The sequence below is a fragment of the Bactrocera oleae genome, chromosome 5, assembly GCF_042242935.1.
Source record: "Bactrocera oleae isolate idBacOlea1 chromosome 5, idBacOlea1, whole genome shotgun sequence".
NCBI lineage: Eukaryota > Metazoa > Arthropoda > Insecta > Diptera > Tephritidae > Bactrocera > Bactrocera oleae.
In genome coordinates this window covers 38,761,887-38,789,173 of record NC_091539.1, presented here as the reverse complement: position 1 = coordinate 38,789,173, position 27,287 = coordinate 38,761,887, and the positions used below count along the sequence as shown (strand labels likewise).

Sequence of the window (27,287 nt, the reverse complement as noted above, 5' to 3'; positions counted from 1 at the left end):
ATGAGTTTATCTGCATAGTCGGCTATCTATCGCCAAACACAAGTCGGATCGATTCCTAACTCGTTAGTCATAGCTTGTCAATATAGGTAATTTTACTTGACAAAGTTCTACAAAAATTTGTCTAACGGAGTAAAACCACAAGACATAGGTGTCGTGTTGACAATCTGATTTCTATGATGCCGCTATCATATGTACATATGTGTTCTCAATAAAGTGATAATTTCATGAGTATGGCCTCATGCAACATTAGGGTGTCCGTAATTTCTCAAGTTCGTTGGTTTTTTCGCTAACACCCCCTGAAGTTTCGGGTTTTGCACTAAAATAAGGATCCAGTGTAAACAAGGTCAAGGTTGTAGATTTATTTGTTTTGGAGATAAAAAAATTTTAATAACGGACCCCCTAATGGAATATCCTTCTGATTATGAATATTATGTCATTTATTAACTTTAAGTGAATAATCAATATTAAAATATTTAAATTAAAAATTTTCTCCCAGTTTACTAGGTAAATTATCTTCATCCTTGTAAGACATTCTATTGCCAAAAATGCTTTGTAGATAAATCTCAAAGCAGTCATTGCATTCCGGTGCTTTAGTTACTAAATACATATCACATTCTTGTTTACATACATTGTAGCAAAATGTGAATTTAAAACTTTTTTTGCAAACACGTGTGCATTTTATTAATAGCATGTATATATAAAAGGTTGCGAATTTTTGTATTTAAAAATTTGTCATTAAAAATTAACTTATTATTTTTTAATGCCGATGTTGGGATTAACCATTAGACTTTCATATTTTAAACCGGTATGCGGGATTAAAATTTAGATTTTCCTATTTTATTCCCGATGTTGGGATTGAAAATAAAATTTTCATTTTTTAATCCAGGATGTTTGAGATTAAAAATTCAAAATATTACTTTTTGATTTGAATGAACTCGAAAAATGTTAGTTTTAAACTAATTCTTAATTATAGATTAAGATTGAAAATTTTCTATTTTAGTTTTGAATCCGGTGTGTTTGATTACATTTTTTGCGATATGAGGGATTATTTTTTTTTAATACTGTTTTTTGGATTACAAAAAAAAAATATATTTCAAATGTTAATTCAATTAAGTTTTTAGAACATTATTTACATCCCTGTATATACAAAATACATATATGCTAATATAAAAACCTTTTACACAGTTTGAAGTCAAAAATAAGAAAATGTGTAAAGTTCAAAAGTAAGCAGACCGAATTAAAATTAGTTATTAGTTTTTTTTTATTATTTGAATATATCCCTGCAGGGTATACATGTGCAACTTTATAATGTAGGATGAGCAATGCAAGAGCGTCTTTTAGCCGATTGCAACCGGTATGCTCAAGCGCGCAACTATCCAGAGGCACAACGCACGGACATTTTTCGCATGTGTGAGTCGATGCTGTTGTATGGAAGCGAAACATGGTTGATCCCATCACTCTCAAAGTAGTCTTCAAAAATCTGGTGAATATTCTAACTCAAAGCTATTATATGAGTAACCAAACGAAATGAAGAATACAAAAACAAAAAGCTTACGATTTGAACAAACCCAAAACCTATTGCTGTGCTAAATTGTTAACATTTTAATTAAAAACAAGAAAAAACGTTAACTTCGGCTGCTTTGAAGCTATAATACCCTTAACGTGAATAGGTATAAAAAGATCTTAATCTTGATCGATCAGTTTGAATGACAGTTATATGATGTAGTGATCCGACCTTAACAATTGCAAAGTTCCATTATCCAATAATCTGTGCCAAATTTCGTAAGGATACCTTGCCAAATAAAAAGTTTTTCATACAGGGACTGGAGATTCATCTATTTTTGTACGGCAGCTATATGCTATAGTGGTCCAATATCGGCGGATCTGACAAAAGAGAAACTTCTTGGTGAGAAAAGGGACTATCTCAAAAACTAAGGGACAGCTGGACATGGCTAATTTCCCTCAGCTTATCTCGTTGCTAATTTATACGATATACAAGTATGTATACTCATATATACATATACTTTATAGGGGAAGAAAACGCCAGCTTCTGGGTGTTACAAACTTTGTGCCAAACTTCTAGGGTATAATTACTGTTGTGTGCTGTTATAGAAATGGTTCTCATTGAGCATCAAGAATATTTTATAATCATTTAGAATATCTACCCAGGCATTGAATGGTAGACTATGATGTTACACAGGTGCAAATGTGAATACATTACAATGAAATTATCACTTTCTATAATCGCTGACATTTAAGGCTGCCAGTTTTTTAAGTGTGCGCAAAGCTTCAACTTCTTTTGTCCTCTTTTTTTTTTGATATAATTGTAACAATTAAGGACATTTGTTTAAATTAATTGAATTTGTATAGAATAATGTGTGGATTTGAATGATAGTGTATAATTTTTATTTATGTGTGCGAAGATAACACCACTGGGAGTCCCTAAGGCAAGGGTTGATATAACATCATATTGTATATTGTTCATATAGAAGTAGTATGAATGAAGAGAAAACTGAGGAAAATATAAAAAGTGCTAAAAGCAAATGTTATAAATCATAGTTAATGTTTGAAGCATTTACATATGAAAATAATTGGGGTGTATAATTAAACAGCCTCAAGATAACATCAGTTAAGGCCGGTGACGCTTTTATTACACACGGTTTTCATGATGTAGTCAAACCAATGAAAAACGTTTCATTTTTATACATTGAACAGGGTATATTAAGTTTGTGAGGAATTTTGTAACACCAAAAAGGAAACGTCGAAGACCCTATAAAATGTATACATAAATGATCAGCATGATGAGCTGAGTTCATTTAGCCGTGTCCGTCCGTCTGTATATATGCTAACTAGTCTCTCAGTTTTTGAGATATGGATCTAAAATTTAGCAAATGACCGTTTCTCACCAAGAAGCTGCTCTTTTGTCGGATATCGGGCCACTATAGCACATAGCTGCCATATAATCAGAACGATCGGAATCAAGTGTTTGCATGGAAAACTTTTTCCTTTGACGAGATATCTTCACGAAATTTGGAACGGATTACCTAAGATAATAATGGAATCTCCGCAGAAATTGATCAGAATCAAGTTCTTCTAAAAAACCTTTTGTATTTGTGCGGGTATTATATCTTCGATGCAACCGAAGTTAAGTTCTTGTTTATAGCTATTTTTGATAACCCTTTTCGAATCGAATTGGCTATCTATGTGATATCTATGTATTATTTACGTCTCCATTGATATGTATTATTTCAATATAATATAACGCCATAATGATAATCGGGTAGTAGTGTGCAAGACTTTTCATAATGCATTGGAACATACAACAAAAAAGATGTGTAAATCATGACCTGACGTTTCCTTAAAACTTAAAAATATATAAAACATATAATTTTTAAATATATTGTATATAATGTTGCTGCATGTAATTTATACTTATTTAATATCTGCTGTTCTTTTAGGACAAACAAAAGTTTAAAAAAATAATATCATAAAAACTTAAACCACAGAGTTTCAAATTTCCCATGTAAATAGTCTCAAATCAATAAAAATATTCCTAATATATAGTATAATGATTACTGTTATACTGCCTCTATGTAAATATGAGTATATGTATATGTGATTATAATGGAACCAATTTTGTTTCCGTTTTACCAACTCATTACATGACTAGTGAAATAAAGCAATGCTGATCGAAAAGGGAAATAGTGTTATAAAAAATCGATATATTTTCTATGTAAACTTTAAAAGGTGTGCATGGATTTGATTTTGTTTTTAGTTTGGTTTTCTTCCTCTATTTTTGTGGTGGCTTGTGAAACTAAAAAAACTTTTGTTTGTTGACATAACTTTTGTTCGCTACAGCATAGATAAAAAAAGAATAGAGTAACTCGGATGGCGGATATTAGAGATAGCGAATGCTCTTCAAAGTTAACTAATATTTATTAATGTATATTTTTGTTACAAAAATCGTTAACTAATAAGGTAATTTATTCTTTGATTTTGTCAAATATTGGCTGGAATTTATTGGAGCCAGCGTGGTGCTCACGTGCTCGAAATTATTTGTGAAACATAATGGCAATCCCTTATCTTTATAATAATGCTAAGTTCTTAGCCATAACATTAAATTATATGCGTTTTATTTCTACTTCAAAACCATAACTCTAAAAAAAGCACAGCGCAACACTTATTCCACAAGAATTATGTATAGAGACTTGCGTTATTTATTTTAGAAAATGTGAATTATAGCGAAATGACTGTAGGTCGCTTTCAAGAGGTTATAAATGTTTGTTCAATAATTTGCTAAATTTATTTAAAAAAAGATCTTACTTTTCATGCTTTTTATGTCGTTATGAGAGTGTATGTATAATAAGTTATAATACCCTTCTCTGGTGATTTTATTATAGCAACTCTTTGTACAGCTAAATCTGAAAACGTATCCGACCAACGGTTTGCATCGAACGAAATACGTTTCGTTAGTGGTTTCTAATCACGTTGTTTTGACATCAACACCTTTCAAGTCGAATTAAGGTTAACTATTGCAAAAAAATATCTGTTTTGAAAGTCCTTATCTTGAGTTTGATCGGTTAGTTTGAACGGCGGCTACATGCTATAGTAATTCCGTATTAAAAATTAGCCGGAAATGGCCGCGTTTCTTTCGACAGTAATTCCCGCCAAAATTCGGGAAGATACTGATATCTTGTCAGTTTATGTTTCAGCTGTATTCTATTGTGATCTGAGTAAACGAGCAGCTTCTTGGAGAGCAAAGGACGTGTGCAAAATTTTAAATCGATATCTCAAAAGTTGTGGGATTAGTTCGCGTATATACAGACGGACATAGCTAAATTGACTCAGCTCGTTACGCCAATCTTCCGCCAACTTCCTGAAAAATTTTGCATATGAAAAACTTAAGCGAAGAATTTCGATTTATTGGATATATGAATTAGCAGTAAAATATTGCAAATGCTTTTTTTTATTAATTTTTTCGCTTCAGTTACAGTCTAGCTTCAATACAAACATTTCTAACCTAACTGTAAATATTAAAGCAAAAGCTAATCAATATGTAGTTAACTCTTACAGTAGACAACATTAAATAGGAAATTCTTTAAAAACGCAATCAATTTATTAATTGAATATTTTAGCTGCTCAAAGTCTAATAATAACTTAATTTTGGCCAACGAAATCCTACTACCTAGAATTCTATGAAATTCTTTACATAACAGACATTGTGGGCTGTATTGCTATTTATAACAGTTGTTGAACTTTAAGTGCATTGTTATCGGAATTCCCTGCGCTGTAAATATATATATGTATATACATACATATGGTATTTATAGGTAATAGAATGGTACATGCATACCATTGTATGTGCATATAACAAAATATTATATCGAACTTCAACAGTTTGAAGGCGAATGTAGGCATGTATTTTAATGGTCTGTAATTTTCCCCCATTTGGATAATTCTTGCTAGAAATTTTTGCAAACATTCAATAAGAAACTTAACATAAGTTAGCTTTGATTCAGCGAAATACTACCACGCACGAATCAAATATCTTTTTGCTACTTGCCATCTTCCTATCCCTCCTTCGCATGATTTCTACAAGCGCGTCTATTAATGCTATCGAAATGAGATAAGGATGTTAGGCAGCTGATTAATAGTCGCAGTGCGGTAAAGAGCGTGGGCTGAATTCAAAATTTCTTACTATTTGCTAGTATTTATAACTAGTTCTCAGTTTATGGGCAGTTATTAAATATGCATAAAAGCTTAAGCACCTCTGGGAGTAGAGGTGTAGAAAAAGTTGTTGGAAAAATCAGCAAGCATTTGCATAAGTGAAATTTTAAGTCGAAAATAAAGTTTTCTTTTCTATTTGAGCGCACACCGGAAACGGCGATTATTCATGCACAGGAAACTGAAATGTGAATTGTTAAACAGATGAAATATTAAAGAAATAAAAAAAAAAACCGTAATCCACCAGCACATAACTGTTACACACATTTTTCGCATACATATATTATATTCATAAAGTTTTGTTAAGACGACTCTGGCCTCTACTATTCTAAACTAACTTTAAACACGTTAGTTTTCAAGATATATCGTAGGAGTGAAATTGAACGTTAAAGAGAGCAAATCGGTTGTAAATGATGTTGGTGACATAAATCATGACAGTGATGGTGATGGCTTTGACCGAAAAGGGTACCATTGTTGTTAGCTTTAATTTATATTTACATATATCAAGTGATAATAGGAGCGGGTGTATGAATTAGCCCCCACTGAATTAACCCCCACCGGGCAAAATGACTTAAACCCCACCAATTTCTCAGTGAATCTTTCCCAAAATGACGGAGTCCCCACGAAAAAAAAATGCATTAAGCCCCACGAAAATAATTTTATCACCACCAATCGAAATGAATTAAGCCCCACCAAACGTGGGTCTTCTTACATGACAGAATCCCCACGAAAAAAAAAGGAATTACTCCCCACGAAAATGACTTTAGCCCCACTTTACTTCATTTTTAATTTATTTTGCTTGCTTTAAACTTCAAATTTTTAAATCAAAATTTCAACAAAAATTCAATTATACATATGTATGTAATATTTAAAAAGAAAATGGTAAAGAATTAAATGAAAATATGAAAATGTGAGAAAAAGAAAATAATTAAATAAAAATATGTAAATATTCGTCAACATCTTGACGACAAAAAGGGCATTTAAATTTACTAAAATTGTTTGCCACACTCTCTGCTTCTATTTTAGATGTGCAGTCACTGCACAATTTTAAATGTTTGCATGGCAAAAGCAAAATATTAGGTTTGTTTTCCAAACAAATTATGCATATCAGTGGAGGATTTGCTGCACCTTCTTCCGTGGCATTGGATTCTTCTTCAACTTCAGATTCTTCTTCCATATATTCTAAACCTTCGAATATGTCTTCAAAGGGCTCCATATCAGTTACTATTTTGTTTCTAGAGAAGACCATTCTATCCAAGAAACTCGTAGCGGTTATGAGTCTATTAAGCAGGTCCGTCTCCGCTTTAGCAATTAGATTTGCTCTCATAACGTTTTCCTTTGTTTTTCTTTTTGGTTTCCCTAAAGCACCACCGCTGTTGATAACCAATTCTAATTCCCTACTTTTGCGATACTCCTCCATTTGTAACTGCCCCACAAATTTGAAAAAATTCCCTTATTTTGGGATTATTTTGGCAAGCACAGCGTTATACGATTCTACAGCTGATGTTGTACGGATCTTATTTCCAAAGACCGAAAGATTTCTTGGACCAATCTATAATATAATATTTCGAATATTTATAATTTTTAAAAACAATTTAATGTAAAACAACTTACTTTTTTTAGCCATTGCTATTCAAAGTATTTTAAAAAAGATTCAAATTTAAACAAGTGGTCAAAAGTGGCAATTTCTTCTTTGATGATGGAAAAGCAATTAACAATGTGTGTCTCCGGTAATAATGGGAGTGACAATATTTTGTGGTAAGATATAGATGCTTTACGGTTTTGCCTAATAAATTCGCGCAAGATTCTTGTGTTTTGTAGCAATATTTCTTCGTACTGCTTGACAATAGTGAAACCAGCACCCGAATAGCTTAGAATGTTCAAATATTTTTTTTATAGCACTACGCAATCCAATTTCAAAATCCGCCATAAACACCGCTCCGTCTAATTTTACCACATTAGTATTAATATAGTTAAACACATATTCGTAACTTTTTTTTGTTTTCTTGTTCATAAGAACAAATATAGCAGGAAACACCTGAGGAAAACCAAAAAAAAAAATATTTATAATTTATCAAATTGAATATTATTATCAACATACCGTTTCAAAATATTCAATGTGAATAATTAAAAGCTGTTTGAAGCTACCAATAGGTAAAACAGAAAATGTTGCATCAACCAGTATTTTTCTCTCTACATTTGAAAGAATATTTTCTTTCCTTAGGTTTATTATTTTGTCAGAATAAAACAAACAATAGGCAAAGTCTTTTGCATCACAGCATATCTTAAAAAATGTTGAGGCATCATCGCCGGTATGTTTTGTATACCCAAATTTTTTCAAAGTTACTTCATCTTGAAATGCTTTGATAACATCAGCTGGCGTTTTAGGAGAAATTAGAAATTGCTTATTTGCCAGTTTTTGGTAATTTCGTTGGATTTTATAAAAATCAATATCTTTTGTTTCCACCGGGTATCTGAAATTATGACATTATTAGGCGATTAATTAAAATAAATAATAAAAATAAGAATGAACCTACTCAACGCAAGTACTTTGAAATATTTTTCGTATGCTTCCAAGAACGCTCGATTCAGTGGAATCTTGATGTATTCCCATATAGGATGTCTTCATATTATTCATAATCTTTAATTCCCTGTTCGCATCCTCCTGAGTTTCATGATTATGATCAATGAAATCTTTAACCTTATAACACACCTCACTATTCAAAAACACCCTCGCTTTGCATGTTTTCACGTAACAAGCATAAAAATATTTTTCTTTTTTAATAGTTTTTTTTGGAATATAATTGTTTTTCCTCTGTAACATATAACAATTTGCTATTTATTCTGTTTCCAAAAACGTGTTCATAGTTTAAAGTCATGTTTTTATCACGTCGCGTTATTCGCTTCAAGATTTCATAACAACTAAATTTGCATAATATAATGTAATGTGATAACATAGTTATTAGACAATTGAATGCAAAACCGGTTTAACAGTTAGTTTACGCTCTATTATTGAATGCAAAAAAAACCCCAGCAGAAAATTTACTATCCCATGAAAAAATAGCTGTAAGAGATGGATTTTTATTATATGATTATTTACAAAATTATGGTTTCTCCTTTTACGAAATGTACACTGTGATTTTGACCTTTCGTAAAAGGAAAAATTCCCTTCTACGAAATGTGCACTATTCTTACATGACAGAATCCCCACTAAAAAACAAGAATTAATCCCCACGAAAATGACTTTAGCCCCACTTTCCGCCATTTTTAATTTTGTTGTAAAATTGGTGGGGCTTAAGTAATTTTGCCCGGTGGGGGTTAATTCAGTGGGGGCTAATTCATACACCCAATAGGAGCCACCTAACCTTTAACCACTTCATAATGCTATTAATAATGATTTCACGAAAATACTCTCCCAACTGTTTCGAACAATTTGAAAAGAGGCGTTTGTCCACCAGAAAAAAAAATGCTTACAAAGAATATTTATTAGGGTTCATGGTGTGATGCATAAGATTGAGTCCAACAACATCTTCAGATTACATTGACGGTAGTTCTGTATTCTAGTAATTGATACATACGTGTGATATTTTTTATTTTTAAGTTAACTTATTACTTGGACATAGTCTGGTGTTAAAATTCAGTGTTGCATTGGAGCCCATACTTTTTTAGTCATTCTTCTCGGTTAATTACAGTAAAAATTCGATAAAAGTCTGTAATGGAATACTTGTTCTGAGCAACAGTGAAAAAACTGGTAGTGCTTTGATGCTACAAAGGATTATGAGAACTCTTACTGTGTAGAAGTCCATGTTTGCTATATGTTCGGTTTAGATCTACTGTATTTTTTTGTTTTCATTATAGACCAGTTTATTTTTGAAAGCCAACAAAAAATAAATCATTGTAGGATCACGACCATTGGAACCAAAAGATACCATAAAATATCAACAATTAAAGAAAAACATTGGGTATTGTTTTTGCTTTTTCTGAGCAAATTCAGCATAGTAATACCATGTATGCATCAGAATGTGAAGATTTCAAAAAACATTAAGCCTACTGACTTTTTTAAAAAATCAGAAATTTTGACGTGAGAATTTTTGATTGAAATTTAGGATTGTTTCACGATTTTGAGTCGAAATAAGAAATAATCCTTAATATTCTAAATATGTATTTGAGACATAGATAGGTAAATTTATTCCAAATATTGTTAAAGAATTTTTTTTTCCAAGTTAAACATAAAAAACTCCAGAAATTTGAGTATTTGAATTTTAAAATTTCTTTTTTAATTTTTGAGGTTATGTGAGAAAGGTGTTAGTTTAAAAGTTTAGACCTTTTTATTACTAACAACTTTGTCATATAAGTTTTTTCTACAGGATTTGCAATTTTGCCGAAATCGAGATAAACTGTTTTTAACCTTTAAAATCTCACATCGGCCGTAAATTATTTTCCCTTTATTTTTTGATATTTTATCTTTCGTTTCCAATTGGTTTCAGTGTACTATGAACTTATTTAACTAGTTGCCATTTTCAAAGACTTCGACACTGATTAATTACTGTTTGGCTGTTCTATTTATTGTGTTGGATCTCAAATTTTTAAATTTAAGGCTAGCTACATATCTAATTCTAGCCTTTTCATCAATTTTATAATAAAAGATCGATAGATAAGACTCTTACTTCTAGTTAAGTCAGGTCGGATTACTTGTACTAGTATAAGGCTCTAATTATGTCAAGAAATATAAGAAAATTATGGTACAATAAAGTGTTTAGTATAAAGTTCATCCTAGTTTCTAATCTCTTACTGTTTTTGCATGGGTAATAATAATAGTTGTATCAACGTGTTATCGGAAGAGTTAGAACATTTTTGTCTACCTTCATGTTACAAGTCTAGTTTTAGAAAATGTATGTAAGTCAATATATTTACTGGAAGTAAACTGACGAACACAATTGCTTAATTGTTTATAACAATAAGATACATATTTTCCAAACTTTGAGCAAGTAATTGAGATAATTTATGTAAGATTACAACTTTGTAGAGTATAAAAAAACAAAATAAAAGAAATAAAAGAAAACAATGAACCCTTCCTGAAAATCGATTCTATCTCCAATACTGCATACGTATATGTCTTTCATATAATATATCTTTTGCCTACTGCCACATTTTTCTTTTGCACTAGCACGCATAAAAATTATGCTTACCCTTTTTTTGTTACTTTTGCTTATATTCGCTATAAACTTTATGGCACAATATGTTGCCAAAACATCAATATACGAGTATCTGCAACAGATGCGTTTATAATCAAGCAAAATTCACTTTTAAATCTTCTTTTGATGCTTGTTTTGATTATTAATTCTTGAAAGTGAATATTTAATACATATTTGAGACTGTTGCAAAGTGAGCTCAGTCAAGCGTGCAACGATATAATATATAATATATAAATATAGGATGTACTTAAGTATATACTCGGTAATAATGTGTTTCAATCATATATTTTTTCCTCATTTTTATTTCAACAAGCTCTAAAGCATAAATGATGAAGCCGCATGCAATTACGGGGATTAAGCGGGGAAACTAAATTTGATGGAATTTTCTATATGGAAGTGAAAACCCAGTCCTTCAATATTTTAAAATTGTTTTTGAAGCGCCTGTAAAATAAAATGCAGCATAATTTTTTTAACTACTGAATATATGAGAAATTATTCTATTTTGCAGAAAAATATTTATAAAGGGATTATGTGGGAATATATTTTTGAGGGCATTACAAAATGTTCAAAGACTATAAGAATGCCATATTAATAATAAGATATTAATAAAACAAGTAAAAACTTTAACTTTGGCCAGCCCGAAGCTATAGTACCCTTTACAGATGCATTTCCCATAGAATAAAAGGGTATTAAAAGATCTTATCGGTTAATTTATATGGCAGCTAAATGATATGCGCAAAATTTCGTGAGTATATATTGTCAAATAAAACAGTTTTCTATACAAAAACTTGATTTTGATCAATCAGTTTGAATGCCAGCTATAGTCTATAGTGGTCCCACATCAGCGGTTTCGTCAAATGAACAGTTTTCGTACATACAGACGGATTGAAGGACATGGCTAAATCGAGTCGGAGGAGTCAAATCTAGAGATTTCATCAGAAGTTTAAGTTTTTTCTCTCGAAACTATATAGTTGGGATCACACATGCCAAGATAAAAAGAATACACACTCTGTATATAATGTTTCAGTAAACAAGGAAACTATTTATTAATAATATCTTGGTAGTATTATAAAGTATTTTCAAGGATAATTTTTGCTTACAAAAAGAGTCTACTTATATAGTATTATAAAGGTATAGAAACATTATACTAAACTAAAGTGAATTTATTTATCCAAATATAAGAAACCAAATTATGTATGAAAGTTACTACCATCACCTCAAATTGTATTCTGTGGAAAACAAATTACGTTATAAATAACTAAAATATTTTTTGTTTAACAAAATATCGGAAACAATAGAACAGAAAGGTAATTATGAGGAATCTCGAAGTACATATAATATTTACGAACTTCGAACGGATATTCTGCTCTACCAATTAATTTTATAACGGAAAATTGGATATTTGTTGCTTCTTGAATTTCAGACTGTAAACCAGTGACAAATATGTATTAGATAAAGCATACTGTAAATGAATATTAAAATTCCAAACTGATTTATAAATTTATATTTCCAAATATACAAAAATTATTTGCTGTAAGTATTCGAACTCATGAGGTTCCAACAGATACTGTACACACGCGCATATGACTTTCACTATAACTACATAGATACATATTCCTGGGAAACCATAAAAAAATACAAAAACTTGCAGAAAACCAGAAAAATAAAAATTATGTGAAACATCTACGCAAGTGGGAGGAGGTGGGTTGACTCGTGCTGGCGCGTTGAGAAGATAAACGGAAGAAATGAGTGGGAGCTAAAAGCGAATAAACCAAAAAAAAACCAAAGAAGAAACAGTGAATGTTAAAAAAAGACACAAAAACTCAATAGAAGAAGCAGAATCTGAAAAATTGCAGGAAACTTTGAATTGAATTGAACCATTGGCAGTGGCAACATATGACAAAAAAAAATTTTCCCACACACGGAAGTTGCCAATACATAGCCAGTTCGGTTAATATTTTACAGTAAAAACAACTACTTTGCGACTGTATAAATTTTTTATATGCCACGACAGCTTGGGTTTCTGTGGCGCTTATAAATAGACGTGCACGTACATGCATACAAAGCATATATTCCAGCGCATGCCCTCACGCACATCAAGACGTCTAAACAAAACAATAAGTTCTCTGGAATTGAGTTCGCTTTCAAAAAAGCTGTAGTTTAAAAAATTCTACAATTTTTTTGTTGGTGTGTAGAGAAGTGAATTTGCTTGCTTGCTTACAGAAAAAGTGTACTGATAAAAAACACGCCACAGAAATAAGAAAATTGTCGCATTTAGAGCAAATGTGTAGTAGAAATAGAGGAAAAGTGTGTGCTTCGAGGACTGTCGTTAAAATGTAGAATTGTGCAGGCGGAGATGAGAGTACTTTATAAAGCGTGGAGTTATCCTTACTTCATTATTTTTCATTTAATCGCTTTCTGTGACGATTTAAGGGAGGTGCGTGAGGCAATAATGATTAATAATGTGTAAATACAAGGGGACGTTCAGGTTGATTGATAGTGGAAAATTATATATCTTACTTTACATATCTTAACAGCAAAAATGATATGCACATATGCCTATTTTTATACCCTGAACAGGGTACAATAAGTTTGCTGAAAAGTTTGTAACATCAAGAGGGGAACGTCGTAGAGCCTATAAAAAACACATACATATATAAATGATCAGCATGACGAGCAGAGTCGATGCAGCCATATCCATCTGTTTTTACACTCGTACACGCGAACTAGTCTTTCAGTTTTGAGATATCGATCTGAAATTTTGGACATACAAACTGACCGATAACAGTTCTTGTATGGCATCTGTTGTATTTGTGAAGGGTATTGTAGCTTCGTAACTCCTAGAAGGAAATGTCGGAGACCCAAAAAAAAATATATATATAAACGAGCACCGTGACGAGCTGAGTTGATTTAGCCATGTCCGTCTGTCTGTATATATATGAACTAGTTCCTCAGTTTTTGAGATATCCCTCTGAAATTTTGCGCAAATTCTTTTCTCCCCAAGAAGATGTTGATTTGTCGGAACTGCCGATTTCCGGACAACTATAGCATATAGCTGCCATACAAACTGAACGATTGGAATCAAGTTCTTGCATAGAAAGCAAGGTATCTTCACAAAATTTCGCATATATTATATTACTATATTGTGTTTCGAATGGTAACGTATAAATAATTTACTCTATAACAAATGCTCATCTTATTGCAAATCAAGCTTCGAGATAAGTATTACATTTTACAAATATTGCAATTTTCCAAAAAGGAAAAATTTGACCTTTTTACAAACAGATGAATAAAAATCAGGGGCAACACAAATGCTGGCGGCATAGTTTTCATTAAGGCTCAAATGTTGTGCACATAATCAGTGAATTCCATATAAACCTCAATATTGATTAGTTTACTTGCCTTTAGAATACCAAGCGCTATGGCTTTATACATATGTACAATTAAGCACTCAACGGCTTTGTTTACAATTGATGATCGAAAAGGGTGCTCAAATAAGCTACACACAATTTGAGGTGCGAATTATGCAACATGAGTCATTGCTAATGAAGGTAGCTAATAAACAGATCATTTTGCTGAAATTTGCTAAGGAAATTTTGCGGTAAATATATTTCATTTAAAACCGAACTTATGTGTATAAATATGTATGTTAAATAATATGTTCATAATTTATGTCATAACGAATATTACTAGCCTCATCTAAAATATATTAAGCAATTTTTTTACGACTGCGACTCAAATTTCATTAATCAACATTTTATTCTCCTTTAGCAGCAACATGTGGGGCAACTAATTAAAAATATCAGTGATGTTATAGACACTTCATCATATGGCAGCTTTGAAGTTATATGCGTTACTCATACGCACCGCCACCCGCTGCTAGGAAATAAGCGCGAATATAGAGGTATTTATATAATATTGCGCTGACTTTTCGAGAATGGAATGCGATTAAACTTTCGCAGTAAAACGTTAATAAATACTGACTAATATTAGAAAAACTGGAGGTGCCATAAAAAGTGATAATTTATGGCAGTCGCACAGCAAACTACAGTTGTCCATATTATGGGATTGTGTGGTGGGTTTGACTGATAATGGATTTGTGATAAAGTTTTTATTAGTCGTATTCATATGAAAAAAGTTTACTTGTTAGCGGAAAAATATGTGTACCAATAATATATGTTATAGAATGAAACTATTTGTATTCATGTTGGCAGTGCATTAGTTTTCCTTATGACTGGTCCAGGGTGGATAATTTAGACGAATAGGTTAAGCGTTTGATTAGTGTCGGTTGAAGACCTACAGAAATTTTAACTTCAATTTATGATTTTTTTCATTATATGTACATATGTACATATATTATTTATCATATAAGCAAAGTAATCTAAATTTCTCTTTCACAGCTGTAAAGTTAGAGTAAATAAACCCTGATCAGGGTACCCATATTAAGTTTTGGAAGAAGTTTGCGTTCAGAAGGAAAGGTAAGAGACCCTTTAAAGTGTATATAAATATATTATCAACGTGACGAGCTGAGTGGTCTTAGTCATGTCCGTCTACCCAACCGTTCCTACATAAACGAACTAGTCACTCAGTTTTTGAAATATAGATCTGAAATTTTGCACATGTTCTTTTTTCACCAAGAAGCGGCTCTTTTGTCAGAACTGCCGATATCAGACCACTATAGCATATAACTACTGTAAGAATTGACCAATCAAAATCAAGTCCTTGATTGAAAAACATTTTTATTTGACAAGATATCTTCATGAAATTTTACTTGGATTATTCACCAAGACAACTTTACAATCTCCGAACATATTAATCAAATCGGACCAGATAGCCTATAGCTGCTAGACAAACTAACCGATCAAATTCAACATAATCTTTTTTTCTATAAAAATTGCTTCTCTGAAGTCTATCCAATGGTGTGAAGTGTGTACTGTGGTGTTATATTGGAATTTGAATTAAATTCTTTGGGACGATTAATTGGTGGCCGAACTACATAAATAAATTTTTATGTTATTCGACCATCGAAGTCATGTGATTTAACTCTGTTAAGCTACCTCTATTATTAGAAAAAATATATAAGATATATTGATAGAATGAAAGTAATTGAGAATTATCGTATTATAGTAAGTAAGTAGTAAGTACAGTTAATCGAACTTAGCTGAAGTCATTCAATTACTGAAGAAATATAGACTTATATATGATTCCAGTTTAGATAATCATATTGAAGTTGAGATTGCTCTAAATAATTGAACAAAAACTATTCGATTATGAACCTTTGAATTCACTTCCATTGTGGGATTTTTTGCTCTATGTAAGTTCAAAAGCGATGAATAAAACAAAAAGACTTTGGAAGTCCTAAAATGTCGCGTTCTTAGCTGAAAACTGGTACTCTTTTTTATTTATGGTACACAAAATTCCTCAGGGAATTTTCACAAGTGAGAGCGTAACAATGAATAATTAGAAGAAGGGATTTGCACTTGTCAAGGATGAGGTTTTAGGAATATAGACAAGCCTACGAAATTTTAATAATGACTAAAAACTTAAACTATTGCTTTAAAGGGGTATAGCTTTTTATAGTAGAATTTTTTATATTTCGATAGTTTAGATATACCAAAATATCTCAATATAAAATTGTTTCAAAATTTAAAATAGTTTCAAAGTTATAGCTGTTGGCAACCAGACCGGTTTCAGCGATGACGAAACATTAAATGCGCTTTTATCGAAACCACTTATTTCGATGCAGTAGTTATCTAGTAGATATTTTAAATTCTAATCGGCCGATTTACTTGAAATTTTACATGAATATTAAAAATGATTTGCTAGACTGAGTTGGTGCGTGGCTACTATACTTAAATTCGTCCTCAAGGATGACTACTCCTGATGGTATCGCGAAGGGCCAAAACTGATCTAAGCGTGGCTTATTAGCCTACCAAACTAACCAAATGATATACGCCTAAGCTTATGTACTCAATTATGATTTGAGTTTTAATGCTATAGGAAGAAGCAACTTTTCCGAGGCCGAGTAAATCAAAAGTATTTTAGAAGCAACCTTTTAAGTAAGGAAGAGGAAGGCATTTTCAAAAAATCGATTTTTGGCAATTCCTTAAAGTATAGTAGAATATTATTTGAAAATTTAAAGTAATTCCGAAAAATACTTTTCGAGTTACTCTAGATTTGGCAAAACATTATAGGGCGCTCTGGAACGTTCGTCTTACGTTATGAAAGTTACATAAAAAGTTTCAAATGCGTTTTGCTCAAAACTATGTTTACTGGTGACCAATGAAATTTTTACGGAATTTTGAAAACATGAAAAACTATTTCTTCATCAAATCATTTTTTTTTTAATTTCCATTTTTATAAGCAATTATCTGTTGGTTTTATCCCGAAAATATGGAAAATTTTTTCCTGAGGTCGCCATATGTTAACTTAAGGGGTATGCCACTGTAGAATTTTCAAAAAACGTTTTTGGTTTTTTTCGCTTAAACTATGCTTTATGGTCATAAAAATAAGTTTCAAGTTGATTTGTAGCGAGGAAAAATTTTTTTAAGCGTATATAGTAAGCCCACATTCGGCTTAGTTATATGTGAAACTTTAAACGCGTTTCTCTAAAAACTACTCCAATTTTAATTTCTTTGATAGTTTTCATCCGATCGAGTACGTAAAAAAAATTTTGATAAAAAATTTAATTTTTCTGTTCAAAGGTAGATAATTTTTGAAAGAATAAATAATTTCTAATTTCTCTACGTACTTCTATGGGTATTCTCATTTTTCTTGACGATGATTTTCTTATTTTGTTCCAAGATGACAGTTGTGGATGCTAGTTGTCTCGCCGCGGCGCCCTTTAAAATAAAACGATCAAAAAGACTTCGCAGGATTTGTTTATTATAGAAAACCGAAAAAAAAAATTAATTTTTTATTAGCTTGAGGTTTAAACTTGATAAACGTTTTATTAGTTCTGGCAATAAATGATAAAATCACAAAAAAATTAATCAATCTGCACATGATTTCACACCTACTATAGTGGCTATACCTCTTAAAAAAGCTTTGTTCAGGCACTAGATTATCTGCTAAAAAAACTAAGTTTTTTTGTCCGATTGGTTTAAGATGAATCTTCTTTTAAGTTCTCTGCTTGAACTACACAAGCACCCATTAATTTTAAAATTTCTGTTAAGTTAAACCGAATCCTTATTTGGTGATGCTATCTTTTCAATATTATTAAATAATTTAATTAACTGGAAAAAAAAAATTTTAAATTGTCAAATGACTTTTACTCGAAAGCTGTTTTCGGTAGGGTTGGTAGAGTGGCTGTCTTTCGACCCACCTAGGCCTTTAGAAGGCTCATTGGGACCACCGGAATCAAGGTCGCCTCACTCTATTGGCTCCTCTCTGAACCACCATGTAATAAGAAAAGATTTATCCTAGCAACTTCCGAGACGTCGTCAAGAAACCCTCGACATATGGCTGCGATTTTTTTCCTATCGTATATAGAGCCGTGCAATCGCATAGAAGATGTTTAATGGTTTCCCACTCTACTACCTCCTGACAACTTCTAAAAGCTGTAATTGTAGTAATTGAACTTTTATTCATTACGAATTTCCTTTGATCAAAATTTGAGCCAACGACTAGCTACTTAGTAGTTACATGCTTTACGCACTTTTTCATAGCAGCTTTCAAAGTATACAAAAAATTTAAATGTTATAAATGCCTGTGACCTAATTATATCGAACCAATTCAGTATGTCTAACTTCCAGTCGATTAAACCGTGAGTCTCGTGAGTGAGTTCGAATAAAAGAGTTTTAATTTATAATCGCTTGACAAAATGTCAGAGCATATCACAACCCTTTTGCAACCAAAGAAAGTAAAGCGAAAAAGTGAAAAGGAAAGTAGGACAATGAATACAAACATAAAAACATGAAATTAGAGAAGCAGATACTTAAGAAAATGTACAAAAGGTAGCGGAAAAGGTAAAAAAAGTAAGAGTTTTTTGGTGTTTTGGTTATTTTTGCTTTGCTCCGCTTCGTTTACCTGTTCGTACTTGATCTTATTATATTCATACTAGCCTTTGTCAAAATATGTACATATTTTTTCTTTAAATTTACTGCCGCCCACTAGAACTTTGTTATGCATATTTGCTGTAATATAGCCAGACCGTGTAGCAGATATTCTGCTGTTCTAAGTGTTTTCGTTTTCAAATTTTTCACTTTTGTTGTTGCTAAATACTTGCAATCGGCTATTGCCCTCTCAACTGATATCTACAACAACATCAAAAGCTGTCGAGCATAAAGAGAGAACACATTTTTTCTGGAAATTTTTCGAATTTCCAATTTTTCTTTGCGCTAATCTCTCACATCATGCGCTTATGCGTACTTCATGCTGTGCGCCACCGGCTAGTCCATCAACAGGCTACATAGACAAATTCGTTACTCAGCCTGCTTAATCAGCTTAAAAGTGGCGTTGTTGTTGCTTGCGCTCAATGCACGAAAGGATGTCTGTGTGCCGAAAATTGCTGAGAATAAAGAAAAAAAATTCTAACAAGCACACTTGTTAAGGCTTCACCAATCTATACTGTGCTATCCTCACCCTGCATCTTTGCTGTGTGTGTGTACTAGCTGTAAATCAAAGTAGGCCCACACACACAAACAGCTGTACTTCTTTGTGCACGAAAATGTCCTTCAGACACTTATTCATGTGCAAAGCATTCTGCTGACATTCATCAGCCATTCATTTGAGTAGGCTTCAAGATTCATCCGCTGCCACTAACGTTATAGGCACACAGGCACATACACATACTTACAACACATACAAAGCCCTCAAACATCCGAACTAATTTTCAAGTGCAGGCATGTGCGCTGATTCGAGCTTGTCTGAGTTTGCTGTATTCACACGTGTCGCTTGCTCTACAAAAGCTTGCTATCAGTCATTGTTAACTTACTACCACTACCACATATACATATATATATACACATATTCATATGCACTAAATATGTAGTGGCGCTATTACTTAGATAGTACAAGTGCCCAATCGGAAAATGAGGTCATTCATGGTGAGTACATCATCAGCATAGTTGTCCACAAACTTGAATAAACGAAGAGCTTAAACGCATTCTTAGCTGGCTGTTAGGCATTTTTTAAATTGATTATGCAAGCGTTAGTTTTCACCAAGTAGGTTATGCATATATTGAGATAAGCCTAAATCTTAGATGGACATGCCTTACCTATAGTTTAGTAAGGTAACAGAACAAGTTATGAAGTACACAAGCATTGATTTTAGGGCTTCAGCTTTCAGACCGATTTTCAGATGCTACAAAGACAGCACTTACGAATCAGGAAGCTCGAACCTCCCTCATCCATATGAATCAACGTCCAAAACTTTGCTTTAAATTAGCTGCCTGTTTTACTTAATAACCCTCTAGGATGATTAGGTATCGCACTTGTGGAACTGCTGAATATGAAGCATTTTCCTAGATTAGTGAAAGGGATAACTGAAAGTTGAAGATTGATTTTATCAACCTAAATTTCGTTCAAAATATTTAAAATCTACATTTCAATAACATCGATTACAAAATCACTACTATTGACCTTTGCAAAATCTTCAAACAAAATTGGGTTGGTGCATAGAGAAGTTATACTAAAACACCATTAAAACTATTTTACTAATCTACATATTATACTTCATAAGCGAACTCTAACTAGTGAAAAACTCTTTTAATAAAGCCGGGGTAGCCTTAATTGCCATTTACTTTAATGATTTTGCATGCTCTTGTTTTCTATTTGCCGGACCGCGACTTAAATTTCTGTGAATATTCTCAAATATAGGAATCACTTTTGAATTTGGATTTTTTTTTGCTTAAGTTAAGTGGTGGAAACATAGAGATTCGTCAGATTGATTGAAGTACTTTGAAGTATTCTCTAATATAACGGCGGAAGTTAATATCGAAGAAACATTGATGCACTTTTATTTATACTTTAAATTTATTTGTTGTAGTTGACTTTGCCATCCATTTGCTTTTTTCTTTATTTCTTCTTCTCCTTCTCTGGGGAACATACCAAACTAAATTTTCTTCCATTTTCGTTCAATTATAAACGATTTTGATATTATTTTCAGATGAAAGCAAACTGAATCAGTTTAAGTAAAACTTCAGTTTAATATATTCCTAGTTTACATATTTTTTTAAATAACAAATAATATTAACCTAACTTGCAAGAGAGTTTTGGTACTTCCCCAAATTATATAAAATAGCTATAAGCATTAGACTTATTAAAGCATCAAAATTAAGAAACAAAAGCTCGACAAGACGACTTCAAATAAGTTCGTATTTATATTTCTTAGTTTTTGTGGTAGCTTTATTCATATAATAAATCAAATAGGTTTTGATGGCAAAAGTTCAGCCGAATTTGTATATCAATAGAATGAGAATACTTTTGGAGCCTATTGGTTCGATAATTTTCTTATTCACATTATTTTCGTGAATATACAAAAATAAACCTTATATATTCTTTTATTTTAATATAAATTTTTAAAATTAATTAAAAGACCATTTACATAATATTTTTTTGAAGGCAATCGGACTATTTTGGCGCTCAATTTACACGCTTAGAAACACAATGTTGGCACCTTGATGGCTGAACAATCACAGCTCTTTTGTGCAATCGACATTTGTGATGCCTTCACCAGCACGACAATCTAACTGTAAACTTCACACTCGACATGCCTAAGGTTGCAACAAAAACCCCCCATCTCGGTGCACAGTCACGCCAAGCCGATGGCATTTGGTTGCTTGTGCTAAGAGCGGTGCCGACAGGTTATCGGCGATTTCTTCAGTTAAAGTTTTCACACAGCTTTGCAGAGAAAGACAACGAGAGGGAGTGAAAGAATTAACAAGTGGCATAGAATCAACTAACATGTCTCTTCAGTGCATTGTTCTTTTTATACCTGACATGCATTGTGTGCTCGGCTTTATTTGCTTGTATTGTTGATGGGGACATGTTTGCTCTGCCGTGTTTGACACACATAGTACGTGTGTATTTCGAAGTGTGAATTAGGTCTAAAGAATTGATTTGAATTTATTTGTGTCCTTCAATGAATAATTCGATTTGGAATAAAATGTCGTCTAGCCACGCGATTGTGCTATTTTGATGTTGTACGGCAAGATTGAAGTTTGCAATGGGAATTCAACGAAATTGTATTAAAATATAAAAGAATATGGTGAATTGAATGTGAATTGTAGATAAAAAAGGTAAATAAATTATTCGTAGTGTTTTTGCGAATTTAAAAAAAAATTCGCTTACCTTAGGGTTTAAATTTAATAATTGAAAATAAAAATAGTGGAAATAGTAACATATTTTTACTGAAACATATCCAAATATTAAGCCTGATTGCTTGTAGCTTTGTGTTATAGGTATGAACATTTGAAAAGTCTTCTTCTTTACGTTAACAATGCTCTTAATCCATTGCATTAAATCTTTTTATCATAAACATCTGATCTGACGGGCTGCAAAAATGTTCAGTTACATCCCTTAACTACAAGACTAGTAGCGCTCAAATGGAGAGTTGTCTACATTAAGTCAGTTTGCTTTTCAAACAAAACAGATGTCTATTAAGAATGATTTCATGGATACAGAATATATTAATATCTAACCTAGTTTAGCCTTAAGAGAAAATTTAAACGACGATTAATATATGAACCAGATAATTTATGGTGCTAAAAAAGCTCCATTGCTTTTATACAAGGACTCAACATCAGTAAATAATACAATTACCAAAGTTTTCCCCTTATTTAAATGTATTCTATAATATCACATACTTATTTAAAATTTAATTAACACATAGACGGACACTAGCAGCAATTGAAGTTCGAAAATTTACACTCTATGTGATAATGGAATTTTTGGTTAAGAGCTTTCAAGTGAAAAAATTGTTAAAGGTTAGCTGACCGAGAGGTTCCTCATGATCTGACTTCCTTATTACAAAAAAATCGCCTTTTATTTATTATATTTAGTTAAAGTCCATAAAAAGAGCACTTTTAGTAAAATATTTTGAAAGCTCAACAAAAAATTTGGACAATGGCTAAAAAATATAGTTTTTCGGACGGATATTGCTTTATATAACTTAATATATTTATACCAATACTGTGAGTTTTGCATTATTTAGGTATTTTATTAATTTCAAAGAATAATATATATATATGGTTATATATCAAACGAATAGAAGATAGAAAATATTTGTGATCTTTTACGGACATATCAGTTCTGTTCCAAATTGTTGCAATGTGATTAATAATTTATGAATTAAAAAGCAGGCCCAGCAGAAAGAAGCAACAGTAATAGAAATTTCACTAAGCTTAAGAATTATTTAGAATAAAAAAGGAAATTTTTCCATTATCACATCATCACATCTCGTACCCGAATTAAATGGTGGAAATGGCTGCCATCAGATCATTAGAAACCAACTGAGCTCACGGACTGGACATCTACCCGGAACTTTTTAAAGCTAATTCCCAGACGACCGCGCGACTAAGTCAAGGATAAGCTGGCTTCAGACACCACTGCTCATGCTAAGACCATATCAAAGCCTTAAGAATGATTGTAGAGGCAGTCGAGGCGCTTTCCTCTCTCGTCCGACACTATTAAACAAGATGCGATTTGGAGAGCCCTAGCATGCAATTGAATTCCCGAAAAAATCATCAACTTCATAATTCTAAAATAAAGACGATAGCTATCGTATAAGGTATGAGTCCAGGGGGTGATGCTATCGCCGCTGTTATTTAAGTTTGTTTTGAATTTGATCATGCGTAAAGTTGTGTGGGCTCAGAGGGATACCTTGGGACTTAAGCTGTTGACTTGAAGATATCTGTAAATTGTTTCATTCGACAGTGTGAAAATGGATGAAATCGGATGATAACTACGCCAACTCCCCATATAACGGCTTTATCAAAAACTACCAAAAGTGCGATAGATCAATAGCTAAATGCTTTAGAGACATTAAATTTTACATCCGGGATGTTACAAGGGGTTTTATAGGAGCAGGTCTCAAAATTGGACGATGGTCGTGACACCGTCTACATTTAGGTGAAAACCCACGTCTCGGGATCTACTTGACCAATTTTAACCAAATTCGGCACATATAATTATCCTAACAATCCTATGTGACAGTGTAAATATGGGCTAAATCGGTCTACAACCTCATTCCCATATAACACTATTTTAAATTCCATAGGATTCTTACACTTTCCAGTATACAAATCAAGCACCAAAGAATATATTGGGACAATATTTATGTCAAGTCTAAAATTGTCAAAATCGGACCATAACTGTTACCGAATCTGGGGACCCCAGTGCCTGGTGCTAATTTTTACCGGAAATAACGATCAATCTGTGAGATTTATTATATCATATCGAAACATTTTCGAACTTCCGGTTAACTTTATATTCTATATATTAGCCAATATGTGAGTTATCTTAATTAAATTGAGTGAGGGTGTTTTTATCCTAACGGAGCATCTCTGCGTCTAAAATGAATACAATAGTGTGAAAACTAGCCCTAGCCGCCATATAACTAATCATAGAATTTTCAAACATCCGTTTGATTATACTACATATATGTTGGTGATGTTATGTAAGGTACCTTAGGAAGGTACTCAGGATTCATTTTACCATATTCTGTTAATATCATGTTTTTTTTTTGCCAAAACTAGATAAAATATCTTAGCAAAATTAACTAAACGTATAATATTGTATATACTATAGTTTATTGCCGAAAATATGTGAATTTAGTCTACGAATTACCCCAACCCTCAGTAATATTAATTTTCGTGACTCTAACAAACCTTATGCCGAATTTAAATGGAATTGGTCTAGACCTTGGTCTAAATATCATATTCCTAATATAATATAATGAATTCCGATCCTCTGGTTGACGCTTTCCACATCAACTTAATATATACCATATTAAATTTAGCCTCTTTCGGTCGAGTTGAGACCTCATACATATAACCCATTTGTGCACTCGAACTAATATATAACAATACAATTAAGTTAAGTTAGTGATCTTTAAAATAAGTCACGATATCTTCGAATAATGAATGGTAAATTTTTTCGCAACATTTTTTAATTTAAAGTTTTGCCAGCGCTTGAAGGCATTTGATCCTTGCAAGTTGCAAGAGCATAAAGTGTTCGGTTACACCCGAACTTAGCCCTTCCTTACTTGTTCTAAAATTAATTGCAGACGCAGGAAATTTACAGCTGAAAAACGACAAAATAATCTTACGACAGTAAAAATAAAAACTGTTTAAGTGGCCAACAATGCGATAACTATTTGGAAAGTTGGAAAAATGCTAAAAATTCTACTGATAGAGACTAAAATTAATACTCGTAGATATATTGAATAGACATCGAAAATGTTATCAGAAAAATATTTAACAATATGAAATATTATTTAGTCAGATGAATAAAAAAATTGTCTGCTGTTATGCAGTTTTAAATCCTCTTTCGAACAATATTAAAATAGCTTTAAAAATGAAAACATTCACAGCACAGAAAAGCCTTTAATGCAGCTCTCGAGTTTTGCATAATACACATCAAATTCTCCATTAGTATAAACCCTTTAAAGCTTACAACAGTTCTGACATGTACAAACAATTTTTTGCCAGCTATGCCTATACATATGTGATGTTTATATAAATTTGTTTTATACAGCCAAAGATGACTTACCAAACAACTTTTTCGCATTTACATTTTCAACTCGTGCGCCAATTACAATGCGCTAGTCACAGCCTCCGACAAGTTGTACAACTGCCTGTCTGCCTGATTGTCAAACTAACTGTATGGTCACAGAAATGCGCATCACTTAAATTTGCAAATAAAATATAAATTTGCGACAGCAATGAGTTACATTTTTCATATGCTCGCGTGTCCGTTACGCCGCTTTTTCGCTGAATTTGAAATATTAAATTACTCATACGCCATGGCGTACGTACAATGCTGTGTAGTAGATATGTTTTTTTTATATATATTTATTCTTTAAATGAATACACGCCACTATGTGTATTTTGTTTCGGTAAATTTCGAAATTTTTCACTCACAATTCAGACTTACTTTCACATTCATATTTCACATTATTTTTGTTTAATAATTGCCAATCACTCTTGATTGTGATTATGTACAATTTTATATTTTTGAATTAGTTGATTTCATTTGATTTGTGGTACTTTTCTTTTATTAATGCGTAGCCACTTTTTCATTCTAAATCACTACTGATTTTTTGTAGGCTTTTTTATGTTCAATAAATTTCCTTTCACACGCAGCGAAGAGTAGTTGATTTCTATGCAAAAATTATTTTGCTGCATATATCGATTTGCTGTTTGTTTGCACTGATTTCTGCATTGTTTGATGTGCTTTGATTTATATGTTTGCATATTAATATTTTTTTAATTTTCTTGGCCTTTTTGTTTTGCATCATTGCTATTTGCTTGCACTTGCTTTTATAGTTTATTTTATTTTTCTCAGTTGTAAAGCACTCACATAAACTAAAGGTAAACACTTCAGTCGAATGTAAATATTTTAGCTTTTTCATCAATTTTGATATTTTAATGGACCTTTCATATTATTCTTTTTACATTTTTGTTTTTCTCTTTTGTTCTGTTTGTTTGTCATTTTAATTGCCGTTTGGTTTACTTTGCACTTGTGCTGAGATTAGTTTATTTGCATTTAGACATGAAATAAATGTACGACTATGGTAAAATATATTTGTTGAATTTAATGATACTGCTTTGGCATTTTGCGTGTTTTTACAAGAAAAATTCTGGCGTAATATTCAAATGCAAATGTAGGCTATTGTTAAGTATGATTTATGCGGTAGTTGCGAAATGTGTTTCATATGCACATAGCGAAATTGGATATTTCAATTTTCTCTAACACCGTTGGATTTTAAAATTGTATAAGTTTACTCCTGGCATGATTGTGAAAAAAGTTGGGTAGATAAAAATAAAAGTATAATATAAAAAGTTAAATAGATATTTGTTTTATGTATATTATGCTCTGACCTTACAGGAAAAAACGTTTCCTAACTTACTGAACTATTTTGAGTCTTTCTGAAACAGAAAAGATTACAAGATTATTTGGAAGACATCTAAAGGTTAAAGTTTTGTATAAAGCCACTACTAAAGGCTTTAGCTTCAAGTGCAAATATATGGAATTGCTACGTGTGAGTTATGCGGGAGTTGAAACGGGTGATTAACAAAGTTGCTGATTAACAAAGAATTCTTGAAATTACTTAAGATGGCGACCTTGCAACTAACTATATTCCTGAACCCCTTTGTTTTAAAAGAGTCTTAAGTAAAAACTTAATAGCACAAATCTTTCTTATTT

The 27,287-nt window shown here is 32.0% G+C and overlaps 1 protein-coding gene and 1 long non-coding RNA gene across 3 annotated transcripts in view; both read right to left on the bottom strand.

Annotated features, from left to right (window-relative positions):
* The window catches only part of LOC106616707 (uncharacterized), a 116,085-nt gene extending 89,255 nt beyond the window's left edge, over positions 1–26,830 (bottom strand). For both annotated transcript variants that reach the window (XM_070109631.1, XM_036366274.2), the window contains exon 1: positions 25,632–26,830. In XM_070109631.1, the coding sequence (XP_069965732.1) occupies positions 25,632–25,649 (18 nt within the window). In that variant the 5' untranslated portion in view covers positions 25,650–26,830. The remainder of the gene's footprint in view (positions 1–25,631) is intronic.
* On the bottom strand, positions 6,614–8,562 carry LOC118681482 (uncharacterized). Its single transcript, XR_011396518.1, has 4 exons — positions 8,262–8,562; positions 7,826–8,198; positions 7,339–7,762; positions 6,614–7,276 (listed from the first exon to the last, which is right to left on the bottom strand). It is a non-coding gene; the product is annotated as an uncharacterized lncRNA (long non-coding RNA).
* Positions 26,831–27,287: the final 457 nt, after the last annotated feature.